General features: G+C 40.2%; 1 protein-coding gene across 6 annotated transcripts in view; it reads left to right on the top strand.

Annotated features, from left to right (window-relative positions):
- LOC103384697 (ERC protein 2-like) overlaps nucleotides 1-18,988 on the top strand; it is a 219,721-nt gene that overhangs the window by 78,492 nt on the left and 122,241 nt on the right. For 4 of the 6 annotated variants that reach the window (XM_025059639.1, XM_025059635.1, XM_017035910.2 and 1 more), the window contains 3 exons: nucleotides 3,128-3,221; nucleotides 8,054-8,206; nucleotides 13,439-13,599. In XM_025059639.1, the coding sequence (XP_024915407.1) occupies nucleotides 3,128-3,221; nucleotides 8,054-8,206; nucleotides 13,439-13,599 (408 nt within the window). The remainder of the gene's footprint in view (nucleotides 1-3,127; nucleotides 3,222-8,053; nucleotides 8,207-13,438; nucleotides 13,600-18,988) is intronic. The other 2 variants (XM_025059638.1, XM_025059637.1) reach the window with 1 other exon arrangement.

Genomic DNA, 18,988 nt, shown 5'->3' with positions numbered 1-18,988 from the left:
TAATCTAACAAAAAATAAATTTGTAAATTCTGTCAGAGCTAATGCCTCCGTGTAATAACATAACAGTTTGCATATATTAAAAAAGGAAGACGTCAAGTCGTAACCTATTTGTTATAGAGTAAATTAAATAAAATGGACTCAAGCCAAAGGGATTTGGAAAGCCTGGTACAGATTTGTTGGCAGAGCGAGCTAAAGGGAAGAGTTCAGGACATTTTTTTTCTTCACTTAACAGATGTATGCATGTATTTCAGTCACATTTATATTTCTGTACAGGTATGTTATTAGTGGTTCTTTGCCTTTGGGAGCTAGCTTGATCAGAGTCTTTTTCGAGTATGATGAAGTAAGACATAAGAATTCTGCAGTATTCTCAAGTTTGAAGTGTGTTCTTGTATCAAGTACTCTATCTTTGAGAGAATGCTATTCTATTTTTCTATAAGGAAATCCATATTTCGTAGTCTGTGTTGGACTTATGTTTCACCACGCTCGAAACTTCATGGGTCAACTGGCAACAGAGGTGTATCATTGCCACCTACTGGCTAGGAGTGTGAATAGGTGTGACATTTTGATTTGTTCACGTATATTTAAGTAATGGAACTGCTTTTATTGCTGAAAATATTATATATGAATAAAATATGATATATTTATATTTTAATAAATCTATTAAAATCTATTATTTCTAATTGCAATTTTAGTTTGTAAAATTATACCTTAATTTCAAACTAGCTGGAATTGTAAATACCACACTTTTCATGGTAAATATTCAGAAAAACCTGGACTAAAAGGTTCTGTTGTTGCGTCGGCGTGCCTAATATTTATTCATCATCGCGTTAGGTTTATTTATTTCACATTGATCAGCTGACACTCGCACACTCGCACCATTCTCGGAGCTGTGACAGCAAATATTTGCCCGTACGTGGGGGCAGCCTGTGGGTTTGACTCTGTGTAAACAAGTCAGTGAGGATATGGAATAATGATGTGGTGCTGCCCGCTCACAGGCTGTTTACAGTGCTGGAGGGTTCTCTTAAACGCTAATTTGTCACTGTCAGCTCCCTCACACTTTCGCAGCAAAAGAGAATGAGGGACCAAAGAGGGAGACGGGAAGAAATGTGTGTTTTTTATTCTATTTTAAGAGTCTGGGTCAGAAATCAGCAGTGGGAAAAGAGGGAAGAGCTCTGATATCTCCAATAATTTCACTTGGAATTGTAACAATGCAGATTTTTTTTTTGTTTCTTAATAACTGTCTATTAAATTGTACGATTTAAATTTTCTGTCTAATGGCAAAAAGTAACCAGAATACAGTGATCCCTTGCTATAACGCGGTTTACTTTTCACGGTTTCGCTACTTCACGGATTTGCATCGTGCATTGTGTTCTGCATTCTGATTGGCTAAAAAGTCACTCCGCTTCTTCTCTACCTGTGCCCCAATAACGTTGCGGTTTAATATGTACACGTACGTAAAACAGCTTGCCAAATTGACATTACGTACGCAATTTCGACTTTATCAAACCCCATAATGTCGACAAAACGCTCTGGACCGGCAAAAGTACCTGCGGTAGGGACCAAAAGGCAGCGGAAGATGCTGTCTATCGGTGATAAAGTAAAACTATTGGACATGCTAAATGAAGGTAAAAGCTATGCGGCTGTAGGTCGGCATTATGGAATTAATGAATCTTCCGTTCGTTCCAAAAAGAAGGAAGAAAAAAACATAAGGAAGACAGCAGCAATAAGTTTTAATAAGGATTCAAAAAGGGTTGCAACTGCCCGCAACAAGACCAGGTAATTTGTATTTTTTTCATAATCATTTTTAATTTTCTCCCGTTCACGGTGGGCGGTGCTAATCTCCGCAATTTGAAGCCTTCTGTTCACGTTGATGATTAAAATTATTATTTGACAGTACATTACAGAAGTTATTTGTTGAAACGTTTCTAAAGTACTTTTATTTTACTTTATTTGTGAAACAAATGGTTGAGACTGTAAAATGGTTTGTTCGTTCTTTCTCTTCTTTTTCTGAGTATTTAATTGTAAAAAAAATAAAGATAAAATCCCTGAAATGCTCAAGGAGAAGGCCTAATATTCCAGAACAATGCTCATCCTTTGTAGCTCAAATTAGCAACAAATTTAGCATAGCAAAAGAGAACACAAAAAATATATTTCTGTAGTAAAATATGAATGTTAAAATTAGCACATAAATTCTGTTTGTCGGAGGAAATGGCTATAAATTAGCCAGAGACAACTCAAAGTCTGCCGTGAAAGCTAAACAGACAACAAGCTAGGAAGCTAACAAGGCCCCAAAATTGCTAACAGATGCTAACTGCTGACTGAAGGCCCTGGGTGCTGAGGAAATTAAAGTTCGGTGTCATCTCTGATGTCACGGAGCCATTAGTGTGTATGTGTGTATGTGTACGTTGGTTGTTCGTGTTTGTTAATGATAAGGTGTAGCTCTCAGCACAGGTATCAGACCCAACAGAGCTCTGTGATCAGCAGCACCACTGAGGGCTGATTTATTATCTCGCGTGTGTGTTTCCAACTGCGTGTTTAGATTTTTTTCCCCTTAAATAACATGAGAACTGCAGGTGTGTATGCAACGTGTACTCTGTACTCTCTCACTGTATACTGTACACGATGCACGACGGAAAATATGCGTTCTTGTCGGACTTCATGCCTGCACGCGTGTGTGTACAGTATGTGTGTGTGTTTGTGGGTGTATCCTTGTGTATGCATCTCCAGCATGCACGCACACGCGCGCGTGTGAGTGTTTTGTGGCTGACAGATTTACGCAGCAGCGTCTCTCACGTCCCTCATCAGGTCCAGTCTTGTCTTGTCCTGGTCTGTAGTTGAGCAGACAGGTTCAGCTGCTACTGTGCTCTCTGTCTCTGTCTCTCTGTCTCTCTCTCTCTGTCTCTCTCGTGTAATGCTTTAACTTACCTGTTGATATTTTCCATAGTTCATCTTCTGAACCAGTGTCTTAATTACAGTGGTTTAAAACCCCCATTTTGTTAAGGTTTAATTTTTTGATTATAAAGATTAACTTCACCTCCTGTTGCATAGCTGTGCACGTTCTGTTCTTTTTTGTATTTAATAAATCACACTGTTTTGTTTTTCTTTCATTGTTTCCGTTACATTGAAGGCAGATCCGGTCTCCAAACGTCCAGAAGCAGCTGGTTCCTGGTGAGATGAGGAAAGATGGCACGGTGGACGGACATCCACACTCCTTATCACAGGTGAGTGTCTGATACTACATTCCAATAGAAATACTACTGTAATCTGTAACAGCTTTTAACCACGACCACATCCACACTGCCCAACACGTGTAATGCTTTTTTTTTTTTTACTGTAGTTCAGAGTCTGCTTGCCCTGATTGGGAGTTTTACTGATGTGGGTGAATAATGCAGGAAATTTGGGATGGCATTTGGGACGTAGCCCGGTGTTAAACTAACTAGCTAACTAACTAATTAAATCATCTGAAGACCCACCTGGCGCAGAATACGTTGATGTCTCTTATCAGTTTAACAGCACAGAGAATAGACGAGGAGTCCGGTCTAGAAAAATATTTTCACGGTCAAAGCTCTGCTCACTTTCTGTTCAGCTGTTTTTAGTAACTAAATAAGAAAATAAGAATTGATAGACTTTTTTTCTGCTTGGCGTCCTCATGGAGTCCAACATTTTCTAATTCCTCAGCCCGTTGCTACAGTGAATTATAAAACGCTCTTAATGATAGAAATAGATTAGATTTTTTTTCACCCCCTTCAGCGAGATACTACAGACATCAAGATACAGTACGTCTCTAGAAAAAATGGCAACTTTACACTGACTAATGCCAGAGGATCCAGAGGTTTTTTCATGGTTTCTGGTCTTGATGGTCTTGATGGGATGGCTTGATACTACTTTTTCATGTTTCGTACCGATACTGCAACATGGAGTATCTGCTGAGTTCATTTGAGCATTTGGACGAGCCGTGATCAACAGGTTTTTTTTCTCCAATCTGATACCACGATGTTCATTTTATAAATGATGTGGTTCTTAACCTTATTGAAGGTGCTGAACCCCACCAGTTTTCATATGCGCATTCACCGAACCCTTCGGTGATGGCCAAGTAGGGGGCGTGACATCACGAATCACATGAGTATGTATCTTGTCCTCTGCCAAACCCCTGAGACTGACTCACCGAAGCCCTGGGGTTTGATCGAACCCAGGTTAAGAACCAAAACAGACTGTGGAGCAGCTCAGTAGACGTAGCCTCCAGTTCTGACACTACTTTAAAAACAAACAAAAAAACAATCATTACGTATGATTTTTAGACAAGATGTACTGATCTTATGAGCTGGTGTGTCCATGCATTTTTAGTGTTAAAACCAAGTCTTCATGTTGCAACCATAGCAACAAAGCTGGTCTCTCCAGTCATTCTGTTAATTCATCAGTTGTGTCTGAAAGCAACAATTCTGAAGGCACAAAAAAAGAAGTCGTTGGAGTCTTTTCTGACTCCTGCTCGTCATCACTTCATCTCCACCGCGGCTCTGAGTGGAAAAGACAGTTGTTTAGTCCAAACAGAAATGGGCCACGTACAGCAGCCAGGATGAGAGGGGTGGTGTAATGGCTGTGATACCTCTGGACTGCATCGCTCTCACTCCCATCAGTCAGTAGACAGAATCCTGAGAGGGTTTTTTTCTTGGTATAATTTCCAAAGCCTTCTACCTGCCTAGGTGTCGACATGAGAGTCAACTGTTTGCTCAACGCTGTATGAGCATGTGACTCAGGTCCAGGTGTTAATATACAGAGTGCAGTCATGCCAAGTTGTCCCAGTGGAGCGATAAAGTTAAACACACCTCACTGTAACTCTGACAGACACGAGTTCTCTCTCCTCCTTTTCACTCCGTCTTTCTCTGTTTTTGGCGGAGGTGGTTTGTTATTTCAGTGTGCGCTGGCAGGCAACAGCAAACATCCTGTTTCCTCCTCCGCACCTTCTCTGAATACTACATATTAATATTAATATGGGTAAGACCTGGAGCGCGGTCAAGAAGTGTGTGCCAGTGGGAAAGAAAGAGAGGATGAAAGAAGGTGAAGAGGAATGAAGTGCTTTGGAGGGGTATTATATAAGGAGATGGATAATAGCTGGAAAAGTGTAGGAAAACGTGTGATTGGGTACATTTCTTTATTCAAAAATTGAAAATAAAAACATAAAATAGCCTTAATTTTCCAAAGGGAACTCCTGAGGGATTAATAATCTATCAGTCAATCAATCTATCTATCTATCTATCCATCTATCTATCTATCTATCTATCCATCCATCTATCCATCAGTCTGTCTGTCTATCTATCCATCCATCTATCCATCAGTCTGTCTGTCTATCTATCCATCCATCTATCCATGCATCCATCCATCCATCCATCTATCATGCATCCATCCATCCATCCATCTATCCATCTATCTAGCAACCTAGCTAGCAAGCTGTCAGCTAATTATTTTAACTCAATTAATTGTGTAATTTGGGCTTTAACTATCACTCAAATACTTACTTGCGTAACATCCTACGGGCAAAAAAGCCATTGAAGAATAATAGATGGAATGGAATAATGGACATTGAGTGACATTAGCCAAAGCTGATGGAACTGTTATTGTGTGGTCTATAATACCACCAATCACCCAACCAATGGAATCACCCACCAAAACGAAATGCCTTAAACAAATTATGTTTTAATTTAAACGTTCGTGTATGAACTGTAGTAACAACAACAACATATTTCCATAAACAAAAAAAAGGTGGGAGAGGTCTGAATAACAACATTAGTTGTTGCACACAAGCTTAAAGCATGAGAAAAGAAGCTAAAAATTAGCATGCAAGTTTTCTGCTTTCCCAGACAGGTCCCTAATGTTTGCTTACATTGATGCTGCACACACACACACACACACACACAAGGTTGTCCTACAGAGACTGATGTGTGTGTCTGTCTGGGTCAGGGTGCGTGGGTTAACAGTCTGTGTGAAGCTGAGGATCCTCAGGTACGCGGCTGCTGGAAATGTGCATTCTCTCACTCTCTCCTCGTTTATTTTAGTGATTATAATCCCTCCATCAAACCTCCGAAAAGGCCAGACTCCATAATGAGCCTTCCCAGGGGCAGGAGGCGATGACTGCTGCTGCAGCAGGGGCAATTATCTTTCCATCGCTCTACGCACTCTCCATCTCCATATCTCTCTCTCTCTCTCTCTCTCTTTATCCCCCTGATACCACTACTTCCCTTTTCCTTCCCAATTCCTCATTTGAGCCAGAAAACTCTCTTGTTACTAATAAAACTCACGCACACAGACAGACACAGATTTTGGTGCAGTTTTCCACTCGGGGGTCCTGCAGTTGCAGCTCTGTCTCAGTGGGGTGTGTTTGTGTGTGTGTGTGTTTCTGACCGTGGGGTGGGGTCAGAGACGTACTTGTTGCTTCTGTTGCATCGAATTACAAGATGTCTGTCAAGTCCAATTTTGGACCCAGACTGCTGACGCGCACAGACGTTTTCTGTGTGCGCTCGCATGTGCGTCTGTGCGCGCCCGCCGCTCACCTCCCACCGTGTCGTCTGGACGTGACGAGCCACAAGCATCCGTTTGTGATTTGCTCCGTTTGGTGCTGTCCAAGTCAATATCCCTGATTTAGGGTGTTAATTCTTTATTTTTGAAATCATTAATTCAGCTGTATAGTTAATGATTTCTTTGTTGACAGGACATATTTGTCTTTTTATTTTGTAGGAGAGTAAATTTGTTGTTGTTTATTCTGATTGACTTATGTCGATGACACTGTTTTTTTAAATTTTTTTTTAAGTGTACTCTGTGCTCAGCTGCACAGAGTAGTTCTTATAAATATATGGTACAACCATACCATCTCCAGCTATGGTCAAAGTTGACCTTTAAATGAATTATATTACCATTTAACAGACTATTAAACCCTGGACTCCTGTAGATTCAGTTAAAAACGAACTAAACTCCTGTTTCGCAGAGGAAACCTCCGTTTGACTCCTGTTTCTGTCCTGCTCCCAGAGACGTGGGGAAGTGTGAAACTGAAGATGAGTCAACTTTTGCGTTCTTCACAGGGAGAAAGAAAACAGAGAACCCTGTGGTTGGGAGTTGAGTTCTTTTTTTCTTTAACAGTTCCATTGCCCACTGTGAACACAAGATCCTTTTTTATTTGTTCCCCTGGTGTCACAGAGACCACACACACAACCCAGACGTCTTTACACTTCATGTTTCTTTATAATCTCTGTCTGCTGCGATATGTTTTGGATAATTAACATGGATTAGCATCATCATGATTAACTGGTCATCCTGTCTATATTTGATTTCATCATCCGGCTGGCACATAAAGGTATGAGTTCTCGACAGTAAATCTGATGGTTCATTTTACTTTACCAGGTTACTGGGCTCTAGAGAGCACTGCTAGTAAAAACAGAGCTGCACAAATGCCCAGACTGAAATTTGTTCATTAAACAGCACATCAACTCGCAAATAAAAAAGCTAGCTAAAAGCTAATCGGCTTAATGTGAACAATAATATTAGTAGTACAATAACAGTAGTGGAAATAAGTAGATTATTAGTTGCTCTTTTGTAAAAAAAATAATAGCTACAAAGACCTACAACAGAGCTACAAATTTAGGCACCTAAATTTTGTTAAAAAAAAAAACAGGTTCAAAAGACCACATGTGAATTAAACCTTTATGATTTTTAAAATGTAATCTAGTCTAATAATACCAAAGTTGTGACTTTTTAAGGACCTCTCATGGCAACCCACCTGCAGTACCATGACAACCCACTAGGCAGCAGCTCACGCTCTAGGAATGATTGCCATTGGCGTTGGCCTTTTCTGGAGTGGTCGTCTTCCTGTGCAGTTTAATGTCAGCAGAGAAACATGTGATTTTAATTTTATAAAGTATTTTAACTCAAAGACAAACCCCTCTGTTCCTGGTTTTTGTTACTTTGCTTTTGGTTACTCCTCCTCCTTGCCCTCCTCCTCCTCCTCCTCCTCTTGAAATCCCTACGCCCACTCCCCCCCCTTCTTCTCCACCCCCTTCATCTTCAGCTTCCTCCTTCAGCTTCCCAGGATGCCATGCAGGAGACGGCGCAGAGGATAAGGGACTTGGAGATGGCACTGAGGGAGAGCATGAACACGTCTGCACATAGGGAGGCGCTGTGGGCACAGGAGGAGGCCACTCGTGTTCAGGCCCAGAGAGAGGTTCAAAAAGATGTTACACACTTACTAACCAACAAACACACATACACACACACACACACACACACACTCTGGGTGTCATGAATTGTGAGGATTTCCTGTAGATTTTAATCCGTATCCTAACGATAACCAACTCCCAACGGGTGCCACAACGAAGGATTTTATAAAAAAATATCTCCACAAGTTCCTTGGTGTTTTAGGCTAACATCTCACTAGTCCTTGGCTCAGTTTTCAGCCCTTTAAAAACAATGATTTAAGTCATAATTATTAAGTTATACTTGGCATTGTTATAACAGCCGCTGTTACCTAGCAAATTTTGGGATACATTTTATTTTATATTTTTGCAATTTAAAATAATTCTTTGGACAAATTACAAGCAATTTATTTTAAAAATAACACCGAAAATGTGTGACTAACTTTTTTTACTGTATTCTTTGATTTTGACTTCTTTTATTTTAGACAATTACCAATTATTTTCACCTTCTTTTACATATATTTCTGCCTTTCTTTAGCTATTCCTTCTTTAGGTTAGCTTCTTTAGCTATTCCTGCGATGGCTAACTTTGAGCAAATTTTGTGCTGTATGGTTTTTCGGATTATATTCTTCACCATCATCATCTAAATGTGATGTATTTGCATTCAATTGTCAAGTTTTTCCGTATCAACAGTTGCACATCCATCTCTTATTTAGACACTTAGTTTGTTTTAGGTCTGCTACACACAACTCAATAAGACTGAATCCTTGTTTTGTTTTGGGCTACACAATGGTTAGAGTGGTGACAAACAGAACCGGCACAAATTCATCTCACCAAATGACCTCAGCGGCCGTCTTCCTGTGTGTGCCCTCAGTGGTGGAACTGAGTCCACACACAGGCATGCATTTCCATTTTGTGTTTATGAAACAAAAGAAAAAGAAACAGCTCGTACTTCTTTCATTTTCAGTCTGTTGCTGCGTACTTTCAAATGTAAGCACATGTTTGACTTCTTCTGAGTTTATGTGCATGTAATTAGAATTCATTAACGGAGCTTTAGACTCTGGGGCTGCAGCCTTGATGGAGCACAGACTGCCCTTCTTTTCTCTTCTCTTTCTTTCTTCAACTCTCCGTGTCCAGCTATCTCTCCCTGTCTTTGTGACCGCCAGCTGGCGGCTGCTCTCACAGGAGCGTTTATGTGTGTGTTGTTGTTGTTTTTTTTTTCTTATGTGCGTCTGAGTGTAGGTGTGTCTGTGGTGGGAAAGAGAAACAAGGCAAGGCACTACGTTTCCTCCCGGTGTGAGCGTGCATTTGAATGAGAATGACCCCACATCACTCATGCGTGCCATGGGTAACATGAGAGCTAAACGGCGGTCACAACGAGAGCTAAAATTTGTAGGAAAAGTGGTGGCTGCGTCTCTTCAAAGTCGTACAACATTCTCCATCAAATACACTACCACGCACTATAGGTTAGTTTCGGAGGGTGTTGGAATCAGGTTTTGTTTAAACGAGCGGCTCTGAGGTCATGCTAACCGTGGCGTGTTTTCCACAAACTCCGGACTTTTGACTCGTTGCGAGAAATGCGACGCAAGCAGAACCATTGTTTTTCTTAGGGTAGGAAACCCTCGTTTTGGAGTTCCCCGCAAACCCTTTTTCCAGCAAATAAGAGCTCAAAATTGCTGTCCCTGGAATATTTAATTTTTATTTTGCTCCGGTGACGACCGCTTGTCAGTCTTTAGGAAGGCTCCGGATGTCAGGGGCGACATACAGCCTGATTAGATCGGACCAGTACAATCATAACATAATTAACTATAAATAACAATAAGTCATTTTCCATCCTTTGTTTTCATGCACATAAGTACAACTATATTACATATTTATTATAATTTATTTATATTTAATTGAATATAATTTTACGAAAAATATCCTGAACGTAATGTGTTTGTGTATTGTTTTATATTCAAAATACATCAAGTTGGCCGGATTGAACACCTGAGCGGACCAGTTTTTGCCCGCGGGCCATATGTTTGACATCATGTTGTAACAAAGTCTGTCCTTACCAAATAGGACATCCCTTTAAAACGGCAGCGTATCATCAGGATTTAACTGCATTGTTGACTTCAGCATCTTAGACTCTGACTAATTGATGGCTTTTGTCTTTGTTATTTAACTGTTTTTTTTTTTTTTTGCTCTTTGACACGAACCCTTCATGGAAAAGTCACTTCATGTCTTCATCAACCCCACATAAGTCTCCGACTCCTCATTTAACGTTGCCTTTTCCCCGTTCACTGGTTGAGCCTACAACCTGGACTAACCTTCGCTTCACAATCACATCATTAATAAAGAATACAATGCATTTTAGTAAAATTAGGCCTCTAATCAGCTTAGCGCTGAGCCTGTGCGTGCTAATTTAGCTCAACTTCAAGGCAAAGCCCTCCCAGCCCGTCTAAGGCCAGCTAAGACCCACCCAAAGCCCCTTTTAGTTGATAAGCTGATTGAGGGCTCAGAGGTAGAGAGAGAGAGAAAGAGAGGGAAAAAAAGTCAAATCCCTTCTGTCCATTCGTGTCTGGTTCAAAGGCCTGCTTCAAACGTCACGTTAAGAAAGGACATGAGAGAGACAAAATTTGGGGAAAAAAAGGAGACAGAATGAGAGGTCCATTGGTGGAGACGACTGGAGAGAAGGTTCTAGACAATGCACATGCAAACAGGATTAGGTCCAGGCTGGGACAGAGGGAGAGGGAGACTTAGGGAGATGTATTCTTGTAGGGGGAGCAGTGGTGTGAAGAAAGGTGACCCGGGGCATTACCCATGCTCCATTTCAGCAAGTCAGGCTGATGGAAGACTTACAGGGCATTACACATCATGAGACTGATTACTTCAGAGCAGGAGATGGAGGGGCTGAGGGAGGGTGGTGGTGATGGTGGAGAGGGGTGAGAATGTGAGTGTGTCTGGGTGCTGTGAAACTGTGCCAGGGTCAGGTGATGTTTCAGAGGACTTCTGCATTCATACTCCCCAGTCTGAGAATGTATGTAGTCTGTACACGGATAAGTACTAGTTAGACTGACTTCCTCCTTAAGAGCCTGTTGTGACTGTAGCTTAAATCAGCATAGTTGACACTGCCTGTCTCTGTGTTCTCTTTGTACATAACAGGCAATGAAACATATTGAAGGAGTGTAGTATATGTCAGGTGTCTCAATCTCATTATGGTTCAGGGGCCGCAAACAACCATATTGGATGTCAAGTGAACTGGACCAATACAGTCATAACATAATTAACTATAAATAAGTTCCTGTTTTTCCCCTTTGTTTTGATGCGAAGAAGTACAAATATTCTTATATATTTATTATGATTATTATTGTAATGTATTCATATTTAATGAAATATAATTTTACAAAAAATATCCTGAACATCTTAGCGGGCCATTTTGGGCCCACGGGCCGAATGTTTGACATCCCTGGTATAAGTTGTAACTAAATCATCAGCAAAAAAAGAATGGAAAGCACATCAAGATTGCTTAGAGTTAGCAAAAAGAAAAAAGTAGGTATAATCGTGTGGTTTCCCACAAAAAACTCAAAATGTATTGATTAAAAATGTATAATTTATTTAACCTGCTGCTCATTAACTATTCACCGTTACCTGGGATATATATTTGACCTAAAAATGTTATTCAACTAAGCCAAGCTGATATTAATTAGCTTAGCATATGCTGTTGGTTTGAAGGCCTTACTTTCACTTCACTTCACAAGTCAAAATCTAAATCTAGACTTTATTTTGAAAAAGAGTCTAGTTAATAACTGATCCTTTGCATTGCCAAAGACTTCTCTGCTGTTTCCAACATCCCTGTCTTCGTATGTGATATTTATGAAGGTTTCTGCAAACAATCTGACATCTGTGGAACACACCTACAAAACCAGCAGAGGAGCACTGTCCTGAAAATGTGTGAACGATTTGGCCCCTTCATAAAAGAGGCCTGTCGGGTTTTTTTTTTTTTTTTCATGTCTCCCCCCATTGAGAGTTTTCCTTCCACAGTACTCCTCTATTTTACCTTCTTTTATCCTGAACTTTCTGTCCCTGCTTTTGATCCCAGAGTTTATTTCACAATTCACTGTATCTTGTGAGATCTTACATTTCACATCTGCACATTGTGAGGCTTTCTTAAAGTAAAAAAAAAGGCTCTTGCTGTGGGTTTAAACCAAAAGATCACATAATCTGTCTTATCTCCGGTTTCAATTATCTGAACGGTCCTGTTGTGAAGTGCTTGTTGTTGGACAATTACACACTTCCTGCCCTGGGATAATAACGACGCCTTGAGGTCACATCCTGTCTATCAGACACTCAGGTCCAACACCAAGACCTGAGTGTGGCCCCAGGACATGTGTTTGTGTGTGTGCGTGTGTGTGTGGGAGAGACAGAGCGAGAGAGAGAGAGAGGTGGAGACATCGTTGAATGCACCAATATTATTGTCATCAACTCCAAAGTAGAAGCACACTTAAGATTAAGGTGAATAAGTGGAGAAAGGTCAGAGGTTTGTTTCCAGCTCTGGGGTCAGAGGACGTTAACTTTTCCACTCACCTTTGAACCTGAGTTTTCTATACTTTCCTGCACTGTTCAGCTGATGTTCTTCTCAGGTTGGGCCAGTCATTTCATTCTCATTGGGGTTAGCATACAAACCCTCTACTATTAAAAAAACCCATATATATCCAGTCGAAGTATGGATCATTTTCATTCGGCTAGTGTCCAGCTGTAATTGTAACCTTAGAGGTAGTCATTTCCTCTGTTTCTCTAACACAGAAGTGTCAAACTCATATTGGTTCGAGGGCCACATACAACCTTATTAGAAGTCAAGTGGGCGGGACCAGTAGGATCATAACATAGTTAACTACAAATAACCAAAATCGTTTTCTGCTTTGTTTACATGCAAAAAAGTACATTAGATACATTTTTTGTTTTTGGATCAAGTCTGTATCAAATACCTATTATAATGCAGTATTAATTTCTTGTACACTTTTTTGTAATCTTAAGAGGGTCGGTACTCACTTTGTTACCTCACTCCCTTTCACTACAGTTGTTCTAATCTCTAGTTTTAGGCATGTTGACCAAAAAGTGTAGCCTTATTGACCTTATCGTTTTTTTAAGGAAAAAACTGGAATGGGATGTGTGTGAAACAGATTTTTCATGACAAAATTAAAACATTTCTTTCACAATTTGCAGTAGTGAACATCCTAAAAATGTCATTTTCTGTTTCTGTTTCTGACATTGACCAGCTGGAGGAGCTGATGGGAGCGTTGGAGAAGACACGTCAGGAGCTGGATGCTACCAAACTGCGACTGACGTCCACCCAGCAGTCACTGCGGGAGCGTGACGGACACCTGAGCAGTCTTCGTGTGGAGCGGCGCAAACAGTTGGAGGAGATTCTGGAGATGAAGTAAGTGACTCACCTTTTTGTTAGAAATATAGCACACGTTTGACAACCCAGTGTCTTACCCCTGCTTTTCTAGTATTGCCCAGTGCCTTGACCGATACTTCTTGAGGTTGGGTTGCAATAAATATGCAATTACCAGAAAGGTTATTTCATAGGTGGCACAACTCACAGTATGTGTGTGTAAACTCAGTCCAAACTACAGTGAGGACACCAAGCAGAAAAAGTCTAATTACTGAACAGAAAGTGAGCAGAGCTTTGACATCAATACTGCATTTTACTAAAAAAAAAAAATTCTTCTGCTTTCCAGTATCATGTCGCCTAAACTGAGACACACTATTCCAATGTTTTGGTATACAAGTTTGCGTATTCAGAGATGAAGCAAATCCTCATTTTTTGTTGTTGTATTTTAACAGAACACATCCTACAGTAAGACTTGCTCATGGCTTTGTCCCTAATCTTAAAATACTGTACTTACACAGAGCTGACAATGTTGACCTACTTAGATAAACTACCAATGAGGACAATGAAAAACTAAAGAAGCAGGAGGAAAACATTGTGGTTGTGGTGGGAAAAAAAAAAACGCTTCAATGTATCAGGTTGCTACCTCGGCATTTGTTTTTGAATCCAAATACAAGTATTTAAACTTAGTAGTATTATGATACTTGATACTTGATACCTGATACTTAGTAGTATCAGGCTTGATGCCAGTATCGGTGCATTCCTCGTGTGTAGTTAAAATAATGTCGCTGCTCCAGTGCCACATGGGAAGCACCTTCTTGGCCTATGACTTATCTTCAAGCACAACAGTGGTCAGAAACACGTAGAAAACAAGCCATTAAAAACACATGTCGACGGAAATGTCCTACTTCTGCAACAGCTCCGGGGCTTTTGCTGTAGCGCCGCGCACTCATGGCTAATCTGTCATTTATCAGTTCACCTGTTTACATATGTGTGAGTGGAGAGATGTTTCCCAGACATCGGTGCAGAGGCAGCGGCGCGCCGTGTCCTCAAGGCCGGTTCAGCTGTCGCTCTTGTCCTCTGCTGTAATTTTGAACAGTCACTGTTATTGAGGACAGGTGGTGTGACCTGAGACAGGAGGTCAAACACATACCGTAGGTGTCCTGCTGGTTCGCATGTAGGACCAAAGCCTGACTGCTTGTGTGCGTTTGTTGGTGAGTTTTGCACAAATGTGTGAGCAGATCAGCTACATGTGTCTCAGCTTTGAGTGCCTTATTAAAGGAACATGGAGACACAGATCTGCTTGTCATGTGCGGCGGGGAAATGCCTTTAATGTCAGTCAGTACCAAAGGGAGGGCTGGTATAGTTCTATTGAAACCACAGCTCCACTAAATCCCTCACACAAACAGACACACGCATGCAAAAAGACCCAAAACGCAATATTGTCTTATCGTGAGAAACCCCACCAATGTCGTAAATTCACATAGGAACCCGTGAACTGTAGATAAGAATCGGCTTGAGTCTTTAAGGAAATGGAGCCTAGCGTATAAGATGGAAGTAGCAGTTGAGCAGAGTGAACCTCCAAAGGTTGGACGGACATGAAAAGGATGAAGATAATAATCATCCACAGCAGGTTAGGTCCCTCAGTCTGAGGACTGTTGACTTCTTATTGATTTCATAGATTTTTATTGACTTTTACGACCTTTCATCAAGGTTTTTGTTTCATTTCTTTCTTTGGCCAGCTGTTTTTTTTTTTGAAGTGCTAGTATCATAAAACATAAAGAGGAAAGGCAGACAGACACCAGGTAAGGCTGATAAAGATGGTGTTTAACAATTAGCAGCAGTTTAGGGGATAAAGATTTGGTACTTGGCTCAACACGCCACAGCCAAACAGGCTACATTCAAACCCTTCGGATAACAAGCCTCTTGTGTTCGTGATAAAGGAGGTTGTGGGTTTGGTGGTCATGTGGAATAGCAACGATGCTCAGCAGGTTAGGTGGATAAAGGATGGAGATGTATTTTGCTTGCAGAATATTACATTTTAATATCCGTAGATATTATAGCAGATTGTTGTTGTTGTTGTCTCGTCTCTGTTGGTTATTTCCCCAAGTCGGTTCTTACTTACTTTCTTAAAATAAGTCAAAGGAAACTGAGACATGTTTCTTTCTGCACTTGATCCAAATCTGTTGTCTGTTCTAATTTCCCCATTGGATCAACAGATCACGTTTATCAGAAGAAATGTGTTACTTACAGTATGTCGAAGACCAAAGTGTTGTTGCATTAGTGGTGGTAGGTGAGTGCGGGCTGACACGGGCCGATATGCTGCATAATTTACTATTACATTACCATCCGAACGAAAGTAACACTGTCAGTGTGATGGTCGGTTGGCGTAAAGCAACAAAGCAAAATTCTTTGGCTTTATGTCGACGCTAATTGAAGGGGCACGGAGGGCATGAGTGCGTGTGTGGTCTTTTTGTGCATTCGACTCTGAGAGTGTGTGTAAAGGTAGGTCAAAGGCTGGGGTTTAGGGTCACTGATGATGAGGATTAAAGGACTGTTGAATTGCAGAGGTTTTGGGTGGGCGAAGCTGCGTGGGACTCATAACTGGGCCGGCTGCAGAGTTATGTGCACACACACAAAGACACAGACACGTATAAAACAAACCTTTTAAAGATGTGTTTTTAAGGACGGGTCACAACTGGATTTCTTCAGGTTTGCCCCAAGCATGAGCAGGTAATAACTAAACAGAGTTACAGTTCAGGAGAAAACATTTGGTTGACATGGAGAAGTATTTGTTGAAGGTGAGGACTGCATTCAAGGGCAACAGAAATTGAAGTATTCAAATCTTAGGAGTCATGAGAGAAGCTTGATGGATCGCCAAGTTTCTCCTTGGTGCCAATGTTTGTGGCATTTGTCGGAGGGAACAGCTGAAGCAAACCTTGTGAAGCACGTTCTGCTCAGGACTGTGGCTCTGTCTGTGTAGGTGTGTGTGCCCGCGTGTGTGTGTGTGTGACTGGGTGAAGAAAAAGGAGAGAGAGAGCGGACTGTTGGCTTTTCAATCATCATCATCAAATCATTTCAATATTCTCTCATTGCATTCTGGCTTTTTCTGGCTTGTATTCTGTGTGTGTGTATTGAGTTCATGTGCAAGTTCAAGTCTGTCTTGGATAGGTTATATAAGCCAAGTAGTTACAGGTAGAGGTTTTAAAAGATCATTTCAGCAGGTCCTTGAACATTTCATTCCAATTTGAATTTTCCCTCAGCATGATTTTAAAAAAACCTTTACTTTTACCATTAAGACCAACATTAATGTCTGTGGGCCTACATGGTGAAGCAGTGATGTGGAGCGGCCAATCAAAACAGATGTGAGCCTAACATGGCCCACAGAAATAATGCTGTCAACAGTTTGTTTTGATTTTAGTTCCAGTCAATCAAATTAATTGAATCTTAATATCCTAATAATTTTAGTCAGCAACATATAAATAAGTTTTAAATATTAATTTCCCAATATAACCCTTTTAAAGCAAAAAGCCAGGTTAGTTCATTAAATGCCATCATTCCTGCAGATGATTCTCCAATATTTGCTTGATCTTTCCTGACATAACCTACAGTTTTAGTCTTACAGTTTACAGTCAGTCTAGTTTTCACCAGTGTTAATAGTAATGTGGGTTCGTAGCTGTTATTCGATACCTTCCGATATATTCTGGTAACTCACTACATGTCACAATTCTGGATGGCATCAAATGGCACATGCTGCTCTCACCCAATCAGAAACGTCCATGTTTCTAAGGATGTTGTACCAGTTACATGTTATTTAAGTATATTTAAACAAATGGCACATGCTGCTCTCAGCCAATCAGGATGTCAACAAACGTCCATGTTTCTAAGGATGTTGTAACATCTCACACTGTGTAAGGCTTTCTTCATATTGTAGATATAGGCCAGTATCAGCAGTTACTACAGACTGGTAATACCGTGCCATTGTTGAAGGATCGTTCAATTTTCAAAATAAAACATCTTTTAAACTTTATTCTGTTAATATCAGAGTCTGAATGACTTGTTGTTTTTAAACATTGTCAGATTATCTTTGAATGAAAAAAGTAAAGGGATATAACTAGATTCTTTCGTAATGAAGTAAATTAGTCAAACTGAAGTAAATATTTCCCACTGCGGCCTGGTACCAAATGACCTACGGACCAGCAGTGGGTTGGGAACCCCTGTTGTAGACTGTATTGCACACACACAGATCTATGTGTCAGATGTTGAATCCTGACTGACTGAGCCTGAATGGGATAAAACTACTGTAAGTACAACAGACTCTTTGTGACTCACTGACCTGATCCTGCAGTCGACTTTGGAAACGGAGCTGATATGATCTCTGTTTATATTTCAGTGATGGGAGAAGGTGATTATGGGGCTAAGAAACTAGGTAGCAGCAAGTTTAGAGCAGAAAGAGCAGAGAATGTAGAAAGAGAAAGTCAGGAGGGATGGAGAGGAAATCACTCTCCCCTTAGTTTATATACTGTAGAGAAGAGAGATGGTGTAGAGACAAGTCAGAGAGTGAAGTACAAGTGTGGCTGGATGGAGGAGGTGATGAATGAGAGGGTGAGTGGTGGAGAGCTAGGGAGGGAGAAGTAGAAGAAATGAGGCAGAAAACCTCAGGGCCAGCAGGTAAATGAGTGATGAGTGAATCAAGATCAAATGTCTGAAGAATTGGTTTAAAAAAAAAACAAACATTGAATTTAGAATATTATAAAAGGATATAAAAGTAAACATTTAACATTTAAGGCGTGGGACAGTTAGAATTTAACAACATCACTTAGAAATATGTGCAATAATCCAATATAATGGCTGTATCAGATATCATATGAATATAATAGTCATAAAATGAACAGCAGTATTATCAATAAGTAGTAATAATAGAATAATATAAAGCAAAAATAAATAAAGTAAATAATGAAAGCAGCAGTAGCAATAATATTAAAGACTTAACCTACATAATGTTTTAATATGTCAATAATATAATGCTATAATATCAATAGTATCAATAGTAACAGTTATGATATAATAATAATAATTATAATAATAATAATAATAATAATAACAATAACATAGAGCTAGAAATATGTTCACCAGAATGACAAGCAGCTTCATGTAATAGTGCGTTGTTAAAGAATAGTGTAGACAGGAGTTAGATGTTGTACGTGGGACTCGTGTATGAGCGAAGGGTCTGTGTACATGATGATGAAGTGAGAGTGATGTGTGTAGTGACCATTAAAGTAATCTTTGCAAATTTGCAACTGTTTCGATTTACAAGCGTTTCATACATAAACCTACATTTCATAGTAAAATACATCGTAGTGGTTAACCCTTAACTCTCATTGGCTGTGTTCACAATATAGCATATATTTCAGGTGAGAATATATTATATTGG

The sequence above is a fragment of the Cynoglossus semilaevis genome, chromosome 10, assembly GCF_000523025.1.
Source record: "Cynoglossus semilaevis isolate Cse_v1.0 chromosome 10, Cse_v1.0, whole genome shotgun sequence".
Lineage (NCBI taxonomy): Eukaryota > Metazoa > Chordata > Actinopteri > Pleuronectiformes > Cynoglossidae > Cynoglossus > Cynoglossus semilaevis.
Note: the sequence above shows the minus strand (reverse complement) of the source record. Positions and strands in the feature narration are given on the sequence as shown.